At 43.5% G+C, this 20,046-nt stretch overlaps 1 protein-coding gene across 8 annotated transcripts in view; it reads right to left on the bottom strand.

Moving 5' to 3' along the window:
- The window catches only part of LOC114450613 (butyrophilin-like protein 1), a 139,337-nt gene that overhangs the window by 106,760 nt on the left and 12,531 nt on the right, over positions 1-20,046 (bottom strand). For 3 of the 8 annotated variants that reach the window (XM_028428800.1, XM_028428810.1, XM_028428801.1), the window contains exons 1-4: positions 17,737-17,927; positions 15,353-15,676; positions 12,423-12,701; positions 1,106-1,381 (exon numbers count right to left, since the gene is read on the bottom strand). The exons of 2 other annotated variants lie outside the window; for them this stretch is intronic. In XM_028428800.1, coding sequence (XP_028284601.1) covers positions 1,106-1,381; positions 12,423-12,701; positions 15,353-15,676; positions 17,737-17,800 — 943 coding nt within the window. In that variant the 5' untranslated portion in view covers positions 17,801-17,927. Of the gene's footprint in view, positions 1-1,105; positions 1,382-6,808; positions 6,817-12,422; positions 12,702-15,352; positions 15,677-17,736; positions 17,930-20,046 lie in introns of those variants that run through there. 3 more of the 8 variants (XR_003672106.1, XM_028428799.1, XM_028428806.1) reach the window with 3 other exon arrangements.

Genomic DNA, 20,046 nt, shown 5'->3' with positions numbered 1-20,046 from the left:
TTGTTTTCACAGCTCAGTGTCTGTTTATCTGACGATCATTAAAGTCTGACACATGTCAGAGGTGCTGATGTTTCAATGTTGGAACTAATCAGTGATCAATAATCCATCTATGATCCTCACTGCAGGCTCATGTTGAAGATACAAACCTGACAAACACCTGTAAAGTCCTCAGATATCAACTAACAGCTGACTCAGTGATCAATAATGATTTGATGTTCTGAATGAGCTGCTCTGGTTCTTCATGTGTGTCCTGTCCATGATCAGACAGAGCTGTGGTTCTGACAGAACAGCAGCAGAGTGGAGAACCCTCAGATGAAGGACTGGTTTTTCCTTGAGGTTCTGGTCTTTGTGCTTCAATCCCTGGACTGACAGCACAGAGTGCAAACAGCAGGGACCCAGGGCTCTGTCCCTGTTTGGATCACTGAGTGCTCTGAAGACTGAGCTCAGAGCTAACAGCTAACTGCTACGAGCACAGCAGGAGGGCTGTGGAGACAGAGGTGAAGGTGTGTGTTCACATTTCTCCTGCTAGTCTGATGTTGTGTCGTCACACTCTGGCCCCGTTCACACTGGAGAAAGTCAGTCCAGCCAGAGTAGGATTGAATCCAGAAGATGGATACGTTCAGACCTACTTTCAAATCTGGCTATGACACACACGTGTCCGCACTCAATACAGCTTAACCCAGCTTGTTTGTTGTCCTCTAAACCACTAGGTGGCGCCTCGTAATATACAGAGTCCATTCAGGCCGCGGTAGGACCACATGTGTGCATGGGTTGAGCGTTTTGTTTTTGTCCCTTGTGGCTCGTTCTTTTTTTTTTTTAGGGTCAAAAAGCAGTTTATTCCTTTGTAGCCCTGGGGAAAATAAACTCGGGGCAAAGCTGTCGTAGTTCGGCAGTGGTTCACATTCTGCTTTTGTACGCGACCCGGACACTGTCCCCGTGAACCCATCACGTCACTAGCTATGTTTGCGTTCAGACCTGAGCCACATTTGAGCCAATCCGGCTAGATCCACCTCCAAGAGGTGGATTGAGATCTATCCAGATATATCCAGATATGGCCGAATCCAGCTCTAACCATCATGATCAATACAAATGATTTAAGAATTACCTGAAGGAACATTCACACGTGTCTCAGTGGATCTCTGATGGTTGATCTCCTTCTGTGTTGCTACACACTGATAGTCACCAGACTTCGTCACCGTGGTTTCAAGGATGACATCATAGCTCCCTCCTCTCTCTGTGACCTGTGGCTCAGCAGCCAGGATGTTTCCAGAACTGTCCCGAAAGACGACTTCAGGTTTTGGAGACGCACTATAAACCTCACACTGCAGCAGCAGTCCATCTTTAGTTTCTTTAACTGCTATGACTGGCTTTGGAGCTGCACCTGTGAACATAAACAGAACAATATTAGAAACATATCAGAGGAATGTTTTTCTCTTCTGTATTTATAGGAGCTTTAAAGTGTGTTTAGACCCATGAAAAGGAAACAGTTACCGTCACATCAGCCATGTTGAAGTTGAAGCTGTTTAAAGTGCAGCAGGATTTCTGAGTGAATAATCTCACAGAGACTCACAGAGAACAGTTACAGCAACACAAACCTTTGTGCAGCACACACTGATGTTCACATTAACATGATGTGTTGTGTGAGCCGACAGTTTAAATCCTGAACATCAATCATTACAGATCAGCCTCTACATGTGTGAGCTCTCACTGTGATGTCAGGGCTTCATTGTGTCAGTCAGAAACATTCTGTATCACTGTCTGAATCAAACAGTGATCAATGACTGCAGCTCATTATTAACACTGTGTGATCTGAGCTCTGCTCAACATCTGTAGAGTTTCCTTTGTTTCCTGAGATCAGGGAGGTCAAACAGACCTGAGGCTGCTCACAGTGAAGAGCTGAGCTTCAGTCTGTTCAGGGAGGAGCTGACGGCCTCATTTCAAATGTTTCATTCAGCTGAGGAACCTTTTTTTCTGCTGGAGCTCCTTAAAGGGACCAAACATCAGACCTTCATGTCTCCTGCTGAGCTCTTTGTGTTTAGACAGAAGCTGCTGTCAGCTGATCCTGTTTCTGCCCTCTGTCTGATAACATGGAGCCAGACCTGACTCACTGGGTCCAGCAGTTTATTTGAGCTCTATGATCGGCTGTGTTCAGGTGTTTGGTTTGTTTATGGGCGGAGCTGAAATCCCAGGTGAGCTGCACAGTGTGTGTTCACAGTGATTTCTTGAGGAAGGCTGTCATTAATGAACTCTGTGGGTTTCTGTTGGATCGCTGCTGCAGCAACATGTGAGAGAAGATGAAACACAGACACAGCTGAGATCCAGTGTGTGGATCTATTCAGCCACCAGAGGGAGCCGAGTTAAACCCTCACACCTTCATCAGTCAGCTGTAATGTTGTGTTATTCTCTGGTGTCGCTGTCAGAGCCGACTGTTTGGACAGCAGAGTGAAACTCAGCCTTCAGCCTGACTCTGCCTTGTTTACATTGTTTCCTGTTAAATAAATGAATCAATATAAAAAGCCTTCAAACCTGAACAAACTCAGTGTTTTTATCAGTGAATCATGAGGGAAACTCTCTGTTAAAGGGCTCAGAGACTCTCAGCTGTGTCTCTTCCTACAAATCTTGAGCACAAAAAAAACAAAAAAAAATAAATTAATAAATTACCTTTTTGAACTGTCACATGTGTCTTAGTATAAATCTGATGGTGGATTTCCTGCTGTGTGGACACACAGAGGTAGTCATCTGTCTCAGTCACTGTAGCTTCCAGGATGGTGTCGTAGCTTCCCTTCTTGTCTGTTGAGCTTGAGACCTGTGGTTCTTCAGCAGGCAGGATGTTTCCAGAACTGTCTTTCCAGACGACTTCAGGTTTTGGAAACGCACCTCGAACTACACACTGCAGTAAAGTCCCATCATCTGTTTTATCGACTGTTACAATTGGAACTGGAGACGCACCTGTGAACACAAACAGTCATCAGAGTGTGTTCAGACTGAACAATGCTGAGCTGAATAACTAAAATGTTAAATTATGTGAAATGTATTCTCTGAGATATCAGTTTAATCAGTGATATGACACACAGGTGTTTCATTGTGTGTACACACATGTTGTAGTGTCAGAGCTTCAAACAAAGATGCACAGATTTACAAACAAATCAATTAAAATAATGTGCATTTTGTGTAAATATATTTTTGGTAATTAGGAACACTAAGTGGTGACCAAACAAACACTGGCTCAGATCACTGTTGGGTTTTAGCTGATAAACTGCAGATACATGATAAGTTCTTAATAAACTGGAGATAGGAGATGTGTGAGTGTTGTTAAATAAGGAAATATGAATTAAAACATTCAAATATTTACTCAGATCAAACCATGTTGCTGTATCTCGGTCATTAATTTCATCTTAAACGCAAATATACGTGATGACGTCAGCAGCATCAGCACTCACCTGGGATGTTTTCCTCTGATCTGTCTTTTAAGACTGTGTCTGAAAGGAAAACAGAGTTCATGTTAGAGCCGCCAGTGACATCATCAAGGTGTCAGTGTGACATCATCAAGGTGTCAGTGTGACCTCATCATGTGTCAGATTAAACTGTGGAAATAAAGTCGAGTGTTTGTTAAACATAATATTTATAATCCAAAATAAAGAAGCCGCAGTGTCAGACTGAACACAAACATCACAGAGCAGACTGCTTCATGGAGGTCCTGGATGGGGGGCGTCACATGACAGGAAACACACCTGAGCTTCATTCTACCTGTGCTGCTGCTCCTGAAGAGCTGCCTGGACTGAGGGGCGGGGTCTCTGATCAGATATGATCAATACTTCCATGTATATCACAGGATCAATAGTGAATGATTGAACAATAATGTCTTCAGAATGGAACAGAACATTTATTGTTATGTAGAAGAACACCTGAGATTATACCTGCAGGTCAGCAGGTGAAGGACCAGCATGCACCTGGGCAGGTCAGCTGCAGGTGCATGCTGGAGCTGCAGAAAACCTTCGTATGTAAACAGACAGCTTGTGCCTTCTTTATAATATTATTCCAGCATGTATGATTCAGATTCTGTTCAGATTAATTCTATGTTTTGTTCATTTTAATCTGTTTAGAATTAGAGGATTTTCTGAGCAGCAGCTGCTGATTATAAAAACATTCTTTAAAATAATAACTTGTAGTTTTTGCACCTCTCTCTTATTCAAACTAATCATGTGTTAATTAGTGAACATCAGAGGCGCTGTAAGTGGATTCTGTTCTCTGCAGTTCCTCTAATGTCCACTAGGGGCTCCAAACGTGAGTCAGTCCTCAGACCTCCATGTGTAATTAGACCTACAGGACCAATCAGAAGCTGTGTGGTGAAGCTGCTCTGCAGCCTGTCGGTGTTCCTCTGACCATGTGACTGGTTCTGAGTCCAGTCTGGGACACTTGAACCAGTCAGGTCTGTAAAGAAGCAGGCGTCACTCACCAACAATCAGCTCAACGTGAGCTCGTCTTTCAGGCTGTTCATGAGGAAAAATACAGGCGTATGTTCCACTGTCTGCTGGCTTTGATTTTCTGATCACTATGGAGGCGTTGCCGCCCTTCAGCTGCTCTGGAAAATGAAAGACGCGACCTCTGAACTGCTCGTGTTGACCTGAGAGGCCCTTGCCATAATATCTGCCATCATCATAGATGAACACCTCCACCCGGCCGTCTTTCTTCCAGTCAAAGAGCCTGCTGCTGATGTCTGCGGCACCAAGGGAGCAGGGTAAGATGGCGTCCTCGTCTTCTCTCACGATCAGCTTGGTCTCTGCAAGACAAAAGAGTCAGAGAGCATCACTCACATGTGTCACAGTCACAGCTTCATGATGACATGGACGGGCTCTCCAGATCAGCCAGGTCTGCATCAAGGTCTCTGCTGGTGGACCCACGTCTGGTTCAGACCAATCAGCATCCTGGAGGTCCAAGATGGCGACTCCTACATTAGGAATGGACCTGTGAGCTCTGTGACTGATGGGCTGAGGGTGTAACTGTGAGCTGACTGAACTGAAACATCACATGTGTTTGGTTTCATAGAAGTGACTCCTTCTGCCTACAAGCTTCATCCCAGCTGATAAAACACCACCTGTCAGTGTCAAAGCTCACAGATCAGCTCCTCACAGCCACATCTCTGCAGCAGCTGATGATGAACTCTGAACATGATGAGCTGTGTGACAGGAGGCTTCACTGCAGGCTCCTCACCTCAGCTCTCCTCAGTCACTGTGATCATTGTTACACACATTTACAGCCCGTCAGCTGTTTGACGGCAGGATGCTCTGTCTCAGCTCGCTCTGCTGCCCCCTAGTGTCCAAACAAACACTGATCTCAGACTGATGAGAGCAACCACACAAACAGGTGCTGCTGCAGGAGGAAGTGTGTGTGTGTGTGAGTGTGTGTGTGTGTGTGTGTGTGTGTTTATTGTTGCGCGGAACTGGAAACACTGATCAACAAAAGAGAAGAGTCAGCCTGAGCTTCAACTGAGGCTCAGCCTGTGGCTGTGACCTCTGTGCACCGTCTCACTTCCTGTTGTTCAGGTCTCAGATGAGAACTGATATCAGGTCTGAGACGCCACAGACTCCTCAGAGCAGAAAGATCTGGATCATCAGTCACAAACAGGTCCTCATGTGGATCCAGGAGACGTCCAAACAGCGGTGCTTAAACACATGAAGGTGACTCTGCTGCTCTGTCCCCTTTGTCTCTGGAGGACACCGACAGTCGTTGAACACGATCAGTGCTGCAGTTTAAACTCTCAGACTCTGCAGGTCTCATTCATCAAACTGGTTCTTTCATTTTTCTTCCTCTCAGTCCAACAAACAACATGTTGGCTCTGTTCCCTGGAGGCTGTGGGTTCATCTTACTTAATCACTTCCTCAATCAGTGAAAGTGTCGTAACACTGAAGTTTGAGCCAAGTCAGGGGCAGGTGGAGCAGGGTCTGGAGACACACCTACTTCCTGTTTTAAATGAAAAACTGTCAGAGGGCTCAAAGGTGAGCAGAACTCAAGCTGAGGTCAGGTCATCATGAGCATCAGTGGGACTCCTCGTCCTGTCGTGGATTTTCATCTACTCCACAAAAACAGATGATGATGTCAGAGCGACACTGACGGCCATAAGGCTGATGGATAAACATGTGAAGGCCTCTAAATGTCCACAGAGGGCGCCACTTCACTTCACATTGTCCTGCCTGTTGGTAGAACAGGTCATGGAGGTAGTTCAGGTTTTTGGACAGTTTTTGTAATGCAGAAGTGAAAACAGAGAATAACAGAGAACTCAAACAGCATCACTTTACTTTTACCTTGTTTAATAAGAACTTTTGGACATTAATGATTAAAGGCTGAAAAAACACATGTTAAAAGAACAGACAGCAACAATCAGAGTTCAGCATCAAGCTGTGCCCCCCCACTCCACACACAATAAATCCACTCTTCACTGATAAGAGTGCCGTCAGAACTAAAGATACTAAAGACTCCTAATTGTGGACTATCGTCATTAATATGTCCTTTTTCTCCTGTTTGAGAGAAAAATCAATGAAGTTGACAAAAAAAACTGAAAATGTTTCTTTCATGTAAAACTAGCTGATTTAATCCATGAATCATGTTAGAACGTGTTGAATGTTTAATTTGCATAATAAAGTCATATTATCACAGATTATACATGTTCATTTACAGCAGAGCAGCTTCAGCTGAAGGTTCATGTCCATTACTGACTCATTTACAGCAAAGATATATGTATACAATGAACTGCAGCTACAGCCTGGCTGATGAAACGTTCCCCTGGATGACACGCTGAACCTTCATCATGTGATTAACCTGCAGGAAAGGAAACAGAATGACACGAGTGAACCATTGATCTGAAAGCTGCTGTTTTCAAAGGTAAATCCTGTGTGTTAATGTGGGTCTGGATTCTGAACCTGTCGGGTTTAGAACGGTCCTTTTATTTATGTGTGAACATCTTTCACCTGTAGGTGGCAGTATACCAGCACAGTAACCTCTCAGCTTGTGCTCCTCTTGTGTCCCTCACTCAGGCTGACACTCTGTGCTCTGCCCCTGCAGCATCCTGACAGTGAAGCTGCAGCCTGAACCTCACAGCCTCTGATCCAGACCCCATCTGAACAGCAGCACTGCATTAAAACACAGGATGACATCACTGTATCCACACACACAGAGCTTCCACTGGAAACACACAGACCAGGACACACAGCGTCCTCTCTGAGCTCCTTCAACATGGACTGAATAATGATGCATCCAAAGTCTCTGTCTTAGTGCTGCTGGACCTTAGTGCTGCATTTGATACAGTTGATCACAACATACTGCTCGACAGGCTGGAGCAGTGGGTGGGATTTACTGGCGCTGTGTTAAACAGGTTCAAATCTTACTTAGATGATAGGGACTACTTTGTGTCAATTGGTAACTATGAGTCTGACCGAACTAAGATCACATGCGGGGTTCCTCAAGGGTCCATTCTTGGACCACTTCTGTTCAACATCTACATGCTGCCCCTAGCTCAGATCATAGAACAGCACAACATCTCCTACCACACCTATGCAGACGACACACAGCTTTATATATCAGTGTCATCACATGACTACAGTCCCTTACACTCACTAAGTAAGTGTACTCAACAAATCAATGAGTGGATGAGCCAGAACTTTCTCCAGCTCAATGCTGACAAAACAGAGATGATTGTTTTTGGCCCCAAAAATGAAAGAGCTAAGATCAGTGCTTACCTTGACTCCATGTCACTGAAGGTCACAAACCAAGCCAGAAATCTCGGTGTAATACTCGACTCAGACCTGAACTTTAACACCCATGTAAAAGCCATTACTAAGTCTGCCTATTACCACCTGAAAAACATTGCTAGGATCAATTCTGTCCAAACAAGACACAGAAAAACTTATTCATGCATTTATTTTCAGTAGGCTAGATTATTGTAATGCAAGCTGCAGCTGGTCCAAAATGCTGCTGCTAGAGTTCTGAGTAACACCAGGAAACTGGACCACATCACACCGGTCCTCAGATCACTGCACTGGCTTCCTGTGTCAAAGGATCCAGTTCAAAACTTTACTCCTGGTCCACAAAGCACTGAATGGTCTTGGACCAAAATACATCCTGGACTTATTGGTTCCCTATGAACTAGGGGTGGGGGATATGGCAAAAATTTTATATCACGATTCTTTAATGATAAAATCACAATCTCGATTTTATCACGATTTGTTTTTACATCGACACTAATTTGCATGTTTCTGTGTAAATGACTTCAGGTAGCTACTCTGTCACCTCTCAAAAACTATCAGTAGATTTTAAAGGCACACACACACACAGGCTTAGAAGACGCATCGCTGCTGCCGGCAGAAACAGCACCGAACATAAAGGTGGAGTTGGTTTTAGGGACCAGTTCCTCCATTCTCTTTTGGTTTTCAGCCGTAGCTTCCTAACAGGGAGGCTGTCATTGGTTGGTCGTGTTCACATTAAGCGCACTGAGAGTTGGATGAGTGAAAAAACTCATGCGTCTGCACGAACATAGAACTGCAATTAATAGAACGTGCTCTATGGACGATAAAACGATCTGTCCGTTCTGGTAGATCGCCGATACGTTCAAATCCTTCACGATCATTTATCGTCAAATCGCACACCCCTACTATGAACCATCCAGACCCCTGAGAACATCAGGGACAGGCCTGCTGTGTGGACCAAGCAGCAACCTTCGGGGCTCAAAGTTGAAGCCCATGCTGAAGTGTCAAAACTTGTAATTCACGCCGCAACCACTAGGGGCTGGCTCCAAAAGCGAGTCATTTCCCATAGACTCCCATGTTAAAATGTCCGACTTCACAGCAGAAAAGAACATGTTTACAGCCTGGTACAAAAAACCACTCTGGTCTCAGATGATAGGTTCTCTTCTAGTGTCAATTGTACGGGGGATGAATTTTTCTACAACTCACTCGTTTCAATTGTATTCGGACTTAAAATTACGCATATTTATGGGCGTTGTCCCTTGAGTGACAGACAGTTGACGTATCACAGTGTGAGTTTCCTGCTCCCACGATCGCCCGCCCCCCTAAACCCCGCTCGTGCTCCCCCTTTTTGTCCATATTTGGAGTTTGGCGGACGTGACGCTGCCAACATGGCGGCGGTCATCAACGTCCTGGAACCTCCCACCGAGCCTCAGAAGGGCTCTTCAGAAACAAACGGGTGACGTCACGGAAGCTCTGTCCATAGTTTTTACTGTCAATGGTGTGGACCCAGGGTCAGGACCAAACAGAGTGAAGCAGGATTCAGTTATTCTGCCCCTCACCTGTGGAACAGCCTTCCTGAACACCTGAAGTCTGCTCAGACAGTCACTTTATTTAAGTCAGGCCTGAAAACACTTGTTTACTGCTGCATTCTCCTAATTTCTCTAACTGCACTCTTCTCATTTAATTGTCCTGATTTTATTTTATGTTTTTATTCTTTTTATGATTGTAATTTCCTTCCTAATTTAATGTTTTAAAATGTTTTTATTCTGTGATTTCATCTTATGTAAATCACTCTGAATTGCCCTGTGTGTGAATGGTGCTGAATAAATAAACCTTGCCTTGCCTTGAAAACTGTCCTGTGGACCGACCAATCAGAGTCTGCCTCTGTGTCCTCACAGGCTAAAGAGGAGAGGGACCATCCTGCTGGGTATCAGCAGCACACTTCAACCTGTGATCCAGATCCAGACCCTGATCCTGTGACAGAAGTTTTAAAGCACCATGCTGCCGTCCAGATGACGTCTGTCCAGATGATTCCAGCAACACACACCACACTCTGCAGTAACACACTGTGTGTGTGTGTTCACCTGTCTTTGATGGACATCATGATGTCACGGTGACCTCTGACCTTGGATATAAAATGTCCTCCTGTCAGGTCTTTGTGTGATGTTTGGTCACGATCAGCTTGTTGTGATAAACCTGAGCTGTGAGGTCACTGAGCTCTGACCATAAAACATGGAGGAGAGCTGCAGAGCTTTGTGTAACTGTCCTGGTGATGAATTCACATCAGTGTTTGAGGCCTCGCACATGAATGGAGACACACACAGGAGTGCTGTGTACATTAAATACTGACACACTACATTATCTCAACTTACCTCAAGCATTGTGTTTGTAATGACAGGCGATACAAACACCAACACTGACTCCAACGATTCCAACAATGATTCCAACAACTCCAACAACCATCATCACTTTGGCAGATGAGCCATCTGAAACACAAAGAGTCTGAGTCACTGTCAGGATGTAGCAGAACATTTATTATAACCTCCATTAATACATTTCAGTGTCCATGTGTGAACTGTGAGTGAAGAACCCTGAAACAGGTCATCCTCCTTTCTTACTGTGACCTTTATTGTGTCGTCTGCCCTCCTGTATGTATGTGTGTGTCGTCTGTCTCACTGCTGCTGTGTGTCTGAGCTGACCATCACTTCTTATAATAAACACGTCTTTGAGTTTGTCATTTTGTATTACTGCTACAGAAGCAACCACACAGAAAGTCCTGAGATGTGAACCCTGAAATAATTAAATGCTTGTGTTTTCATTAGCTGTTCAAGTTTTAATGCTTTTTAATGATATTGTCCACATTCTGATTTTAATTCTCAGCTGAAGGGACAATGGAGACAATCAGCTTGTAGAGCCTGTTTCCTGTTAATGAACACTGTTCCTCTAAATAAACCTGGACAGCCTCAGTCACATTTTAATGAAAGAAATCCAACAGAAACACTGATAGAAAGTCTCTTTGTAGAAACCTTGACCAGGTTATAAAGAAGTTGTTGTGAGCAATTCTATGAAAGAACCATTTTTTAAAACCCTAATTAAACTCTGAAACTGTGTCACTATACAGAGAGCACTGAGGGTTCATCCTCAGGAGAGGTTTTAATGAAAGCTGCCTGAAGGTGACGTGTTTGACAGGAAGAAGATCGTACCAACATGAACCTGCTTCCAACAAAGTCTGTGGATGTTTGAGTCATTACTATTACTACTGAGCACAAACTGAGAGACATCTGGTCCCAGTTTAGTGCAGAGGAAGCAGAACTCTCCCAAACAACTGAACAGCAGCACACATGAGACAAGAGGATCTGGGTTTTGTGGAAAGGTTCAAAGTTCATCTCAGTTTTAACGTCGACGGTTGGAACAAGGTTTGTTTTCACAGCTCAGTGTCTGTTTATCTGACGATCATTAAAGTCTGACACATGTCAGAGGTGCTGATGTTTCAATGTTGGAACTAATCAGTGATCAATAATCCATCTATGATCCTCACTGCAGGCTCATGTTGAAGATACAAACCTGACAAACACCTGTAAAGTCCTCAGATATCAACTAACAGCTGACTCAGTGATCAATAATGATTTGATGTTCTGAATGAGCTGCTCTGGTTCTTCATGTGTGTCCTGTCCATGATCAGACAGAGCTGTGGTTCTGACAGAACATCAGCAGAGTGGAGAACCCTCAGATGAAGGACTGGTTTTTCCTTGAGGTTCTGGTCTTTGTGCTTCAATCCCTGGACTGACAGCACAGAGTGCAAACAGCAGGGACCCAGGGCTCTGTCCCTGTTTGGATCACTGAGTGCTCTGAAGACTGAGCTCAGAGCTAACAGCTAACTGCTGCTAACTGCTAACGAGCACAGCAGGAGGGCTGTGGAGACAGAGGTGAAGGTGTGTGTTCACATTTCTCCTGCTAGTCTGATGTTGTGTCGGCACTCTGACAGTCTGAGAGGGCGACTGTGATCATGACACGGATGGTTTTTAAAAACCATCGGATGGTTTTTAAAAACCATCCGTGTCATGATCAATACAAATGACTTAAGAAGCCTCTACATGTGTGAGCTCTCACTGTGATGTCAGGGCTTCATTGTGTCAGTCAGAAACATTCTGTATCACTGTCTGAATCAAACAGTGATCAATGACTGCAGCTCATTATTAACACTGTGTGATCTGAGCTCTGCTCAACATCTGTAGAGTTTCCTTTGTTTCCTGAGATCAGGGAGGTCAAACAGACCTGAGGCTGCTCACAGTGAAGAGCTGAGCTTCAGTCTGTTCAGGGAGGAGCTGACGGCCTCATTTCAAATGTTTCATTCAGCTGAGGAACCTTTTTTTCTGCTGGAGCTCCTTAAAGGGACCAAACATCAGACCTTCATGTTTCCTGCTGAGCCCTTTGTGTTTAGACAGAAGCTGCTGTTTCACTGTGCAGGAGGCAGCAGGTTACAGCTCCATCATTTCTGTGTCTCACTGACAGCAGAAATCAATGTGTGGACCTGTTGAACTGTGAAGCAGCAGCTCTGAACAGGAGACTTTATGCTTTGGTTTCATGTTTTCAGCTCTGTCCTCTGGTTTGGGTTTAAACAGCCTCTTGGAAATTATAAGTTTAATATTTGGGGAAGCTAATAACAAATAAAAACATCATTACCTTCATGAACATTTACATGTGTCTCAGTGTAAACCTGATGGTGGATCTTCTGCTGTGTGGACACACAGCGATAACGGCCAGACTTGGTCACAGTGGTTTGGAGGACGACACTGTAGCTCCCGTTTTTCTCTGAAACTTGGGGTTTTTCAGCAGGAAGGATGTTTCCAGAACTGTTCCTCCACTCCAGCACAGGTTCAGGAGACGCACTGTTAACCTCACACAGTAGCAGCATCCCATCACTCGTTTCATTAGCTGTTATGATGGGCCGTGGAGACGCACCTAAACATAGAAACAGTTATTAGGAACACAGCACTGGATTGTTTCATCTCTTCACTACCTATGAATATTATTTTGTGCTCAGACTAAACAATGTTCAGCAAGTTACTGTTTACACCTGAAAACTCTGACAGTTAAACACATGCAGTCAATAATTAAAAACAACAAAGCAACCAGGAATTAAACTACAAAACGTGAAAATAACCAAAATATCAAATCATAACAAATTTGTTTCATTTATTTTTTCTTCAAGTTCTGTAGAGATATTCAGATCCGTCTTTAAGACTTTGTCAGCTTGACGCAGTCAGTTTGTGGAGAACTGCATGTTTTTAGTGTGACAGGAAATAAAATCAATATGAAGGTAAAATAATGTAAACTGTAAATCACCAAAACAAACAACACAACACTTGGAGCAACAGTATTTTACAGCCGACTCATGAAAATCACTCAGATTAGTTTCTGTTTGGTTTTAGCTGATAAGCTGCAGTTAATGAACAGGAGTCACTGATTTGTAAACAATATTATATATATATTGAATATTTACTCAGATCAAACCATGTTGCTGTATCTCGGTCATTAATTTGATTTCTAACACAAATACACCTGATGACGTCAGCAGCATCAGCACTCACCTGAGTTGTTTTTTTCTGATCTGTCTTTCATTCAGAGACGAACGGCGGCTCGTTTTAAAGAACGGAACTCAGACTATTGAACTCTGGATGTTTTATCTTAAGCGGAAATAAAATAACCGGAAATAAACGTGAATTATTTAACTCGTTACGGTTCTTTGCTGCTACTCAAACTTTCAAAATATCCACATTTTAGTCCATTTAAAGTTTGGACCAGAGAGTTAACCAATCAGGTTCGGTATCTGTGACATCAGGAAACGCCGCCGGATGAAACGGACCAATCAGCATCTTCCTCCGACGTAAACTGATAAAGTTAACGGGGTTTTAACTCTCTCAGCCAATCAGAGGAGAGCATCTCTACAGGGAGCTTTACGTGTGTTTGATTGACGGCTGTTTTATCCAATAAGAAGAGTAGAACCGGGAAACCCCTCAGAGTTTGTATCCGGTAAAATTACCTGTCTGCCCATATATGGAAGTTAATGCAGTTGGCCTGTCTGTCAGAGTGGAACACAAACACAACAGAGAAACTGATTTATCTGCCAAAACTGACCTGATTCAACGAGAATAAATGACTCAGTCTTTATATAAATATTAACAACTGCTGTTTATAACCAAGTTTAACATGTAGGGACTTTAATGAGTTAAAAACAGAATTCATTCATGCTCATATTTTAAATTAGGGAGTTATTTTATAGAGCTCTGTGTTCATCATATAGACAGACTCTGCTCTGCTCTCTCTCTAATATCTCACACTCACTTCTCTCTATCAACATGAAACCTGGCACACTCATCACAGACAGTTTGAAGATGAAGTCCTGTGAGTTTCAGCCTGATATCTCTTTTAATGACTGATTTATTACTTATTATAAACATGAAATAAAAGTTCAAACACAAAAAAACTTGAATATTTTCCTGTTAAACTCTCCAACATGTCAGCTGAGTTCAGACTAGAAGTCAGATTATCAGAGCACATGAGAGCTCAGAGAGTTTCCTTCACAGTGATGTGAGCAGCATGAACACGTCTGCATCACGTTAAGACTGTGTCTGAAAGGAAAACAGAGTTCATGTTAGAGCCGCCAGTGTGACATCATCAAGGTGTCAGTGTGACATCATCAAGGTGTCAGTGTGACATCATCATGTGTCAGATTAAACTGTGGAAATAAAGTCGAGTGTTTGTTAAACATAATATTTATAATCCAAAATAAAGAAGCCGCAGTGTCAGACTGAACACAAACATCACAGAGCAGACTGCTTCATGGAGGTCCTGGATGGGGGGCGTCACATGACAGGAAACACACCTGAGCTTCATTCTACCTGTGCTGCTGCTCCTGAAGAGCTGCCTGGACTGAGGGGCGGGGTCTCTGATCAGATATGATCAATACTTCCATGTATATCACAGGATCAATAGTGAATGATTGAACAATAATGTCTTCAGAATAGAACAGAACATTTATTGTTATGGAGAAGAACACCTGAGATTATACCTGCAGGTCAGCAGGTGAAGGACCAGCATGCACCTGGGCAGGTCAGCTGCAGGTGCATGCTGGAGCTGCAGAAAACCTTCGTATGTAAACAGACAGCTTGTGCCTTCTTTATAATATTATTCCAGCATGTATGATTCAGATTCTGTTCAGATTAATTCTATGTTTTGTTCATTTTAATCTGTTTAGAATTAGAGGATTTTCTGAGCAGCAGCTGCTGATTATAAAAACATTCTTTAAAATAATAACTTGTAGTTTTTGCACCTCTCTCTCTTATTCAAACTAATCATGTGTTAATTAGTGAACATCAGAGGCGCTGTAAGTGGATTCTGTTCTCTGCAGTTCCTCTAATGTCCACTAGGGGCTCCAAACGTGAGTCAGTCCTCAGACCTCCATGTGTAATTAGACCTACAGGACCAATCAGAAGCTGTGTGGTGAAGCTGCTCTGCAGCCTGTCGGTGTTCCTCTGACCATGTGACTGGTTCTGAGTCCAGTCTGGGACACTTGAACCAGTCAGGTCTGTAAAGAAGCAGGCGTCACTCACCAACAATCAGCTCAACGTGAGCTCGTCTTTCAGGCTGTTCATGAGGAAAAATACAGGCGTATGTTCCACTGTCTGCTGGCTTTGATTTTCTGATCACTATGGAGGCGTTGCCGCCCTTCAGCTGCTCTGGAAAATGAAAGACGCGACCTCTGAACTGCTCGTGTTGACCTGAGAGGCCCTTGCCATAATATCTGCCATCATCATAGATGAACACCTCCACCCGGCCGTCTTTCTTCCAGTCAAAGACCCTGCTGCTGATGTCTGCGGCACCAAGGGAGCAGGGTAAGATGGCGTCCTCGTCTTCTCTCACGATCAGCTTGGTCTCTGCAAGACAAAAGAGTCAGAGAGCATCACTCACATGTGTCACAGTCACAGCTTCATGATGACATGGACGGGCTCTCCAGATCAGCCAGGTCTGCATCAAGGTCTCTGCTGGTGGACCCACGTCTGGTTCAGACCAATCAGCATCCTGGAGGTCCAAGATGGCGACTCCTACATTAGGAATGGACCTGTGAGCTCTGTGACTGATGGGCTGAGGGTGTAACTGTGAGCTGACTGAACTGAAACATCAAATGTGTTTGGTTTCATAGAAGTGACTCCTTCTGCCTACAAGCTTCATCCCAGCTGATAAAACACCACCTGTCAGTGTCAAAGCTCACAGATCAGCTCCTCACAGCCACATCTCTGCAGCAGCTGATGATGAACTCTGAACATGATGAGCTGTGTGACAGCAAAACCCTGAACCCTGCCAACACCGACAACATCTGGACGGAGGATCAATCAGAGCTGCACACCTCATCTATTAGAAGTCTTTGACTGACTCTTCTAAACATGTGCTGATGAGTCAGTCTGAAGGTACTTATTTTAAATTCACACTGAGTTCTGAGAAGGATACAAATAAAACATATAACAGTCCACACAGGCTGAGACAGATCTAAGTGGGAGGAGGAAAGTCAGAGAGCGTGCGGCCAATCAGCCAATACGAAAATAGAATGTCGTGTTGCCGGGTGAGGTCAGAGTTTCAGCTGTAAGCACGCGCCCCATGAACGCGCATGTTGGGGTGTGTGCAGGGAGTTTGTCTTCTATTGTTCATTTACTGTTTTTGTCACAATTGCTTAAAAAATAAGGAGTTATTATTGAACCTGTCCCTGAAATATAGTTATTGAGTTGACCTGGTTTAACAACCTGTTAACATCCACCAGGATGCATGAAATCTACTTAATTCAATATTTTCTGCAGTTTATATAGTCATTAGATCTGTTATATAAAATCACTAGAATACAATTATATAGTATATAATCATGGAATTCTTTTTAACCCTCATGCACTGTTCGCAAACACTACCCTTATGTGTTGTTCGGGGACAAAAACGTCCCCTAACTTTAACGGTTTTAAAAATATATTAGATAAATATTTTTTTGAAATTTTTTTGCATAGACCTTTTAATTAACTTCAGTTCTAATCAACAGTAGTGAAAAAATCATTTTCCCCCAGGATTTTAACCCTTTAATCACCAATTTTATAAGGGGTGGTGCTGAAGATTGAAAAAAAAAAAACACAAAATGGCTCATTTTTAATAGAAAAGGTGAATGTGGACTGGATTCTTTTGAACCTTTATTACAGTCTTGGTCAAACATCAGTAAAAAATAGACTTACATTATAAACACACTTTCTATGGGACAAAATGGGAGAAAAAATGAAAATCCAGTGCTGTGCAAAAACTAATAATGCAATAAAGTCTGATGTTTTGGGGGGAAATGATTTTTTCACTACTGTTGATTAGAACTGAAGTTAATTAAAAGGTCTATAAAAAAAATTAAAAAAATATTTATCTAATATATTTTTAAAACCGTTAAAGTTAGAGGACGTTTTTGTCCCGAACAACACATCAGGGGGTAAAATTTGCCCACAGTGTACCGTTGACCTATGAAACATTTTAAAATCATATTAACAAAATTTATGTAAAATTAAGCTTGTTGAGGAAAAATGATTCAATTTGCTCACATATTGACAAAGTTATGGCCAAAATCAACAGAAACATTTCTCTCAGAGGACAAAAATGTCCCGAACAGTCCATGAGGGTTAAGCTAGTTTATGCCGATGGGACACCCGGAAAGAGAGAGAGAGAGAGAGAGAGAGCGAGGCCTGACAGTGATGACGTCTTGTCGAAAGTTAATCATCAAATAATCGGAGAGATGCTGTCAGGAAGCGACTGCTGCATTAACATGATCATCACCGCTGCCAATCAATACACATGTGATCATTAGATCTGATTTAAAATGGCGCAGCACGAGCTGCCGTTATCCTCCTCCCTTTGCTCCAGAGCTGATCAGTGATCACGTAAACATCAAACATCAATAAATATAAAGATCATTGATCCTCACCTGATCCATCAACGAACACGAGCACAGCAAACAGACAGAGACACGCACGGAGAAGGAGCGCCATGACTGAGGGAGTCTGAGGACCGCTTGGTGCAGGAAGGCTGTATATACCCCCCCCCCGCGCGCGCGCACACAAACACACACACACACACACACACACACACGCACAACTACACTTTCAGAGATCTGAATCTGCTGCAGCACACACACTCACAAAAAGAGAAGCATCCTGTTCCAGTAAAAGCCGAGCAGAGTTCACTTCCTGCTCTTCACAGCATCTTTCACTCTGTCACAGATGATGATCACCCCGTAGTGTAATGAGGCGTGTTTAGATGCAGACAGGTAGAAAGTCCCCAAACGCCCTTCTTCCTGGTTAAAGGAGGTTATTACCATGAAATTCATACAGCAGTGGCCTTGTACAAGTTTACGGGACAGGGTTGACCCAGCTATTCTGGGTCCCAATCTGCACCACTGCACACAACTCAACACCCCCAAGAACGAGTGCATCATGCGGCCGGACACCTGGCTGGGCTTCTGCTTTTACACCAGCTCCACTCTGCAGAACACCCTGCACACACTCTCCTGGCTCTTTTCTCTCCTCTGTACCCTCTACTCCCAGTACAACAACAGTCAGAGCAAGAATTAAGTCGAATAAAATAGAATATAGTATAATAAAAAATAAAAGATGAGAGGAATTATGATGGAGGAGTTATTGATACACTGGATATTGCACATATTGCACGTGTGTCGTATCAGGCGGACTGTACTCCTCCCTCCTTTTGTTGATGTTACCCCCCCCCCCCCCCAGCAGACAACAGCATAAAACAGCAGTTTCCTGCAGATGTTGAAGGCTCCCAGTCTTCGCAGGAAGTACAGACAGCTCTGGCCCTTCTTTTACAGGTGATCTGTAAAATGTATCTGTGATACTGGCCGGAGGCCCTGTCTTTTGTATATGTGTGTTTTGGAGTCCTCTTCTGCCCTGCAGACCACAGCTCCTGCTGGTACCAGGAAAAGAGAAGACGTGGGATGATCGGGGAGGCGGCGGCTGCTGGTCCGCGGACCACAAGGAGTGCGAGGGCCCGTCATCGCTGCTTGCAGCTTTAATAAACGCTTGCATTTCATTAGGGCTCTCGCACGTTTCGTGCTCTGGCCCTAAAAAAATTAACTGAACATAGACATGAGAAATGTTCTCCTGTTGACTGCTCTGCCACGAGAAAGAACAAGAAATGCATATATAGGAAATGTAAGTTGAATGTTTAAGTCTTGTTGTGTTAGTTTAAAAATATTTAATATTGTTTTTTTGCTTTATCTTTAAAGGTTATCAACCTATAATTCCTTCAAACCTACTTCTAAATAAAGGAAAAGAAGTGAATTTTGAGTTGTCCCTTGCACCCTTGAGTGTCGGCCTAGCAGTTCGTCAAGTTTGGGCAAAGCTGAGAAGTTAAACCAGACATAACTTGACAGTAATGTAACGCCTCCATCATTCCTTCCTCGGGCAAACGTGTCAATATGAGCTCTATTCAGCAGGCCTTGTATTAACATGGTTATCTGACGTTTCCCCAGCTTGTAACAGTCAATCAAAATGCATTTGTATCATGTTAAACTTTACATCAGTGATAAAGTGCACATCATTGTCATTGTCAGAGCATAACTTAGCATTTCCACATGCTGATTATACTGCAGCTTACTGATTCTTTGCATGCTGCTCATTAGCACTTCACAGTCTCACACATACTCACAGGCTCAGCTACACTTTCAGAGATCTGAAACTGCTGCAGCACAAAAATAGAGAAGCACCCTGTCTTGGCAAAACCCGAGCAGAGTTCACTTCCAGCACATCTTCACAGCATCTTTCACACTCTGCTGTCGCAGATGATCATCACCGTTTTTGGTCAACAAGCTCAACATGTCAAAACGTCTGGTGACCAGGGGAGAAAAAAGTAAAGAGGAGGAGTAAATGCAGACACAAAGGCTGACGTGAACTAAAAGTGAGCTTTTAATAATGAAAGCCAGAAGTTAGGATGAAATATGTGGAAGATACAGCCACAAATACATCCATTTCCTGTGCATTGGCGAAGGGTCAATTATGTGGTGGCGCCACAGCCAGACCGTATGACGAAGTGCTGCTTTTTGATAACTTTTGGTCTCTGACCCCTTAAGGGCGAGCGCGCCAATTTGCAGAGGCTTTTTTTCTTGTCACGAGGTGATACATCAGTGTACCGATTTTAAAGTCTGTAGCAGTTGTGGTGAATATTTTTTACACTTTAGGGGGCGCTGCAGAGCCATACAGCCATGCCCGCCAATGGCGAC

The sequence above is a fragment of the Parambassis ranga genome, chromosome 18, assembly GCF_900634625.1.
Source record: "Parambassis ranga chromosome 18, fParRan2.1, whole genome shotgun sequence".
NCBI lineage: Eukaryota > Metazoa > Chordata > Actinopteri > Ambassidae > Parambassis > Parambassis ranga.
Note: the sequence above shows the minus strand (reverse complement) of the source record. Positions and strands in the feature narration are given on the sequence as shown.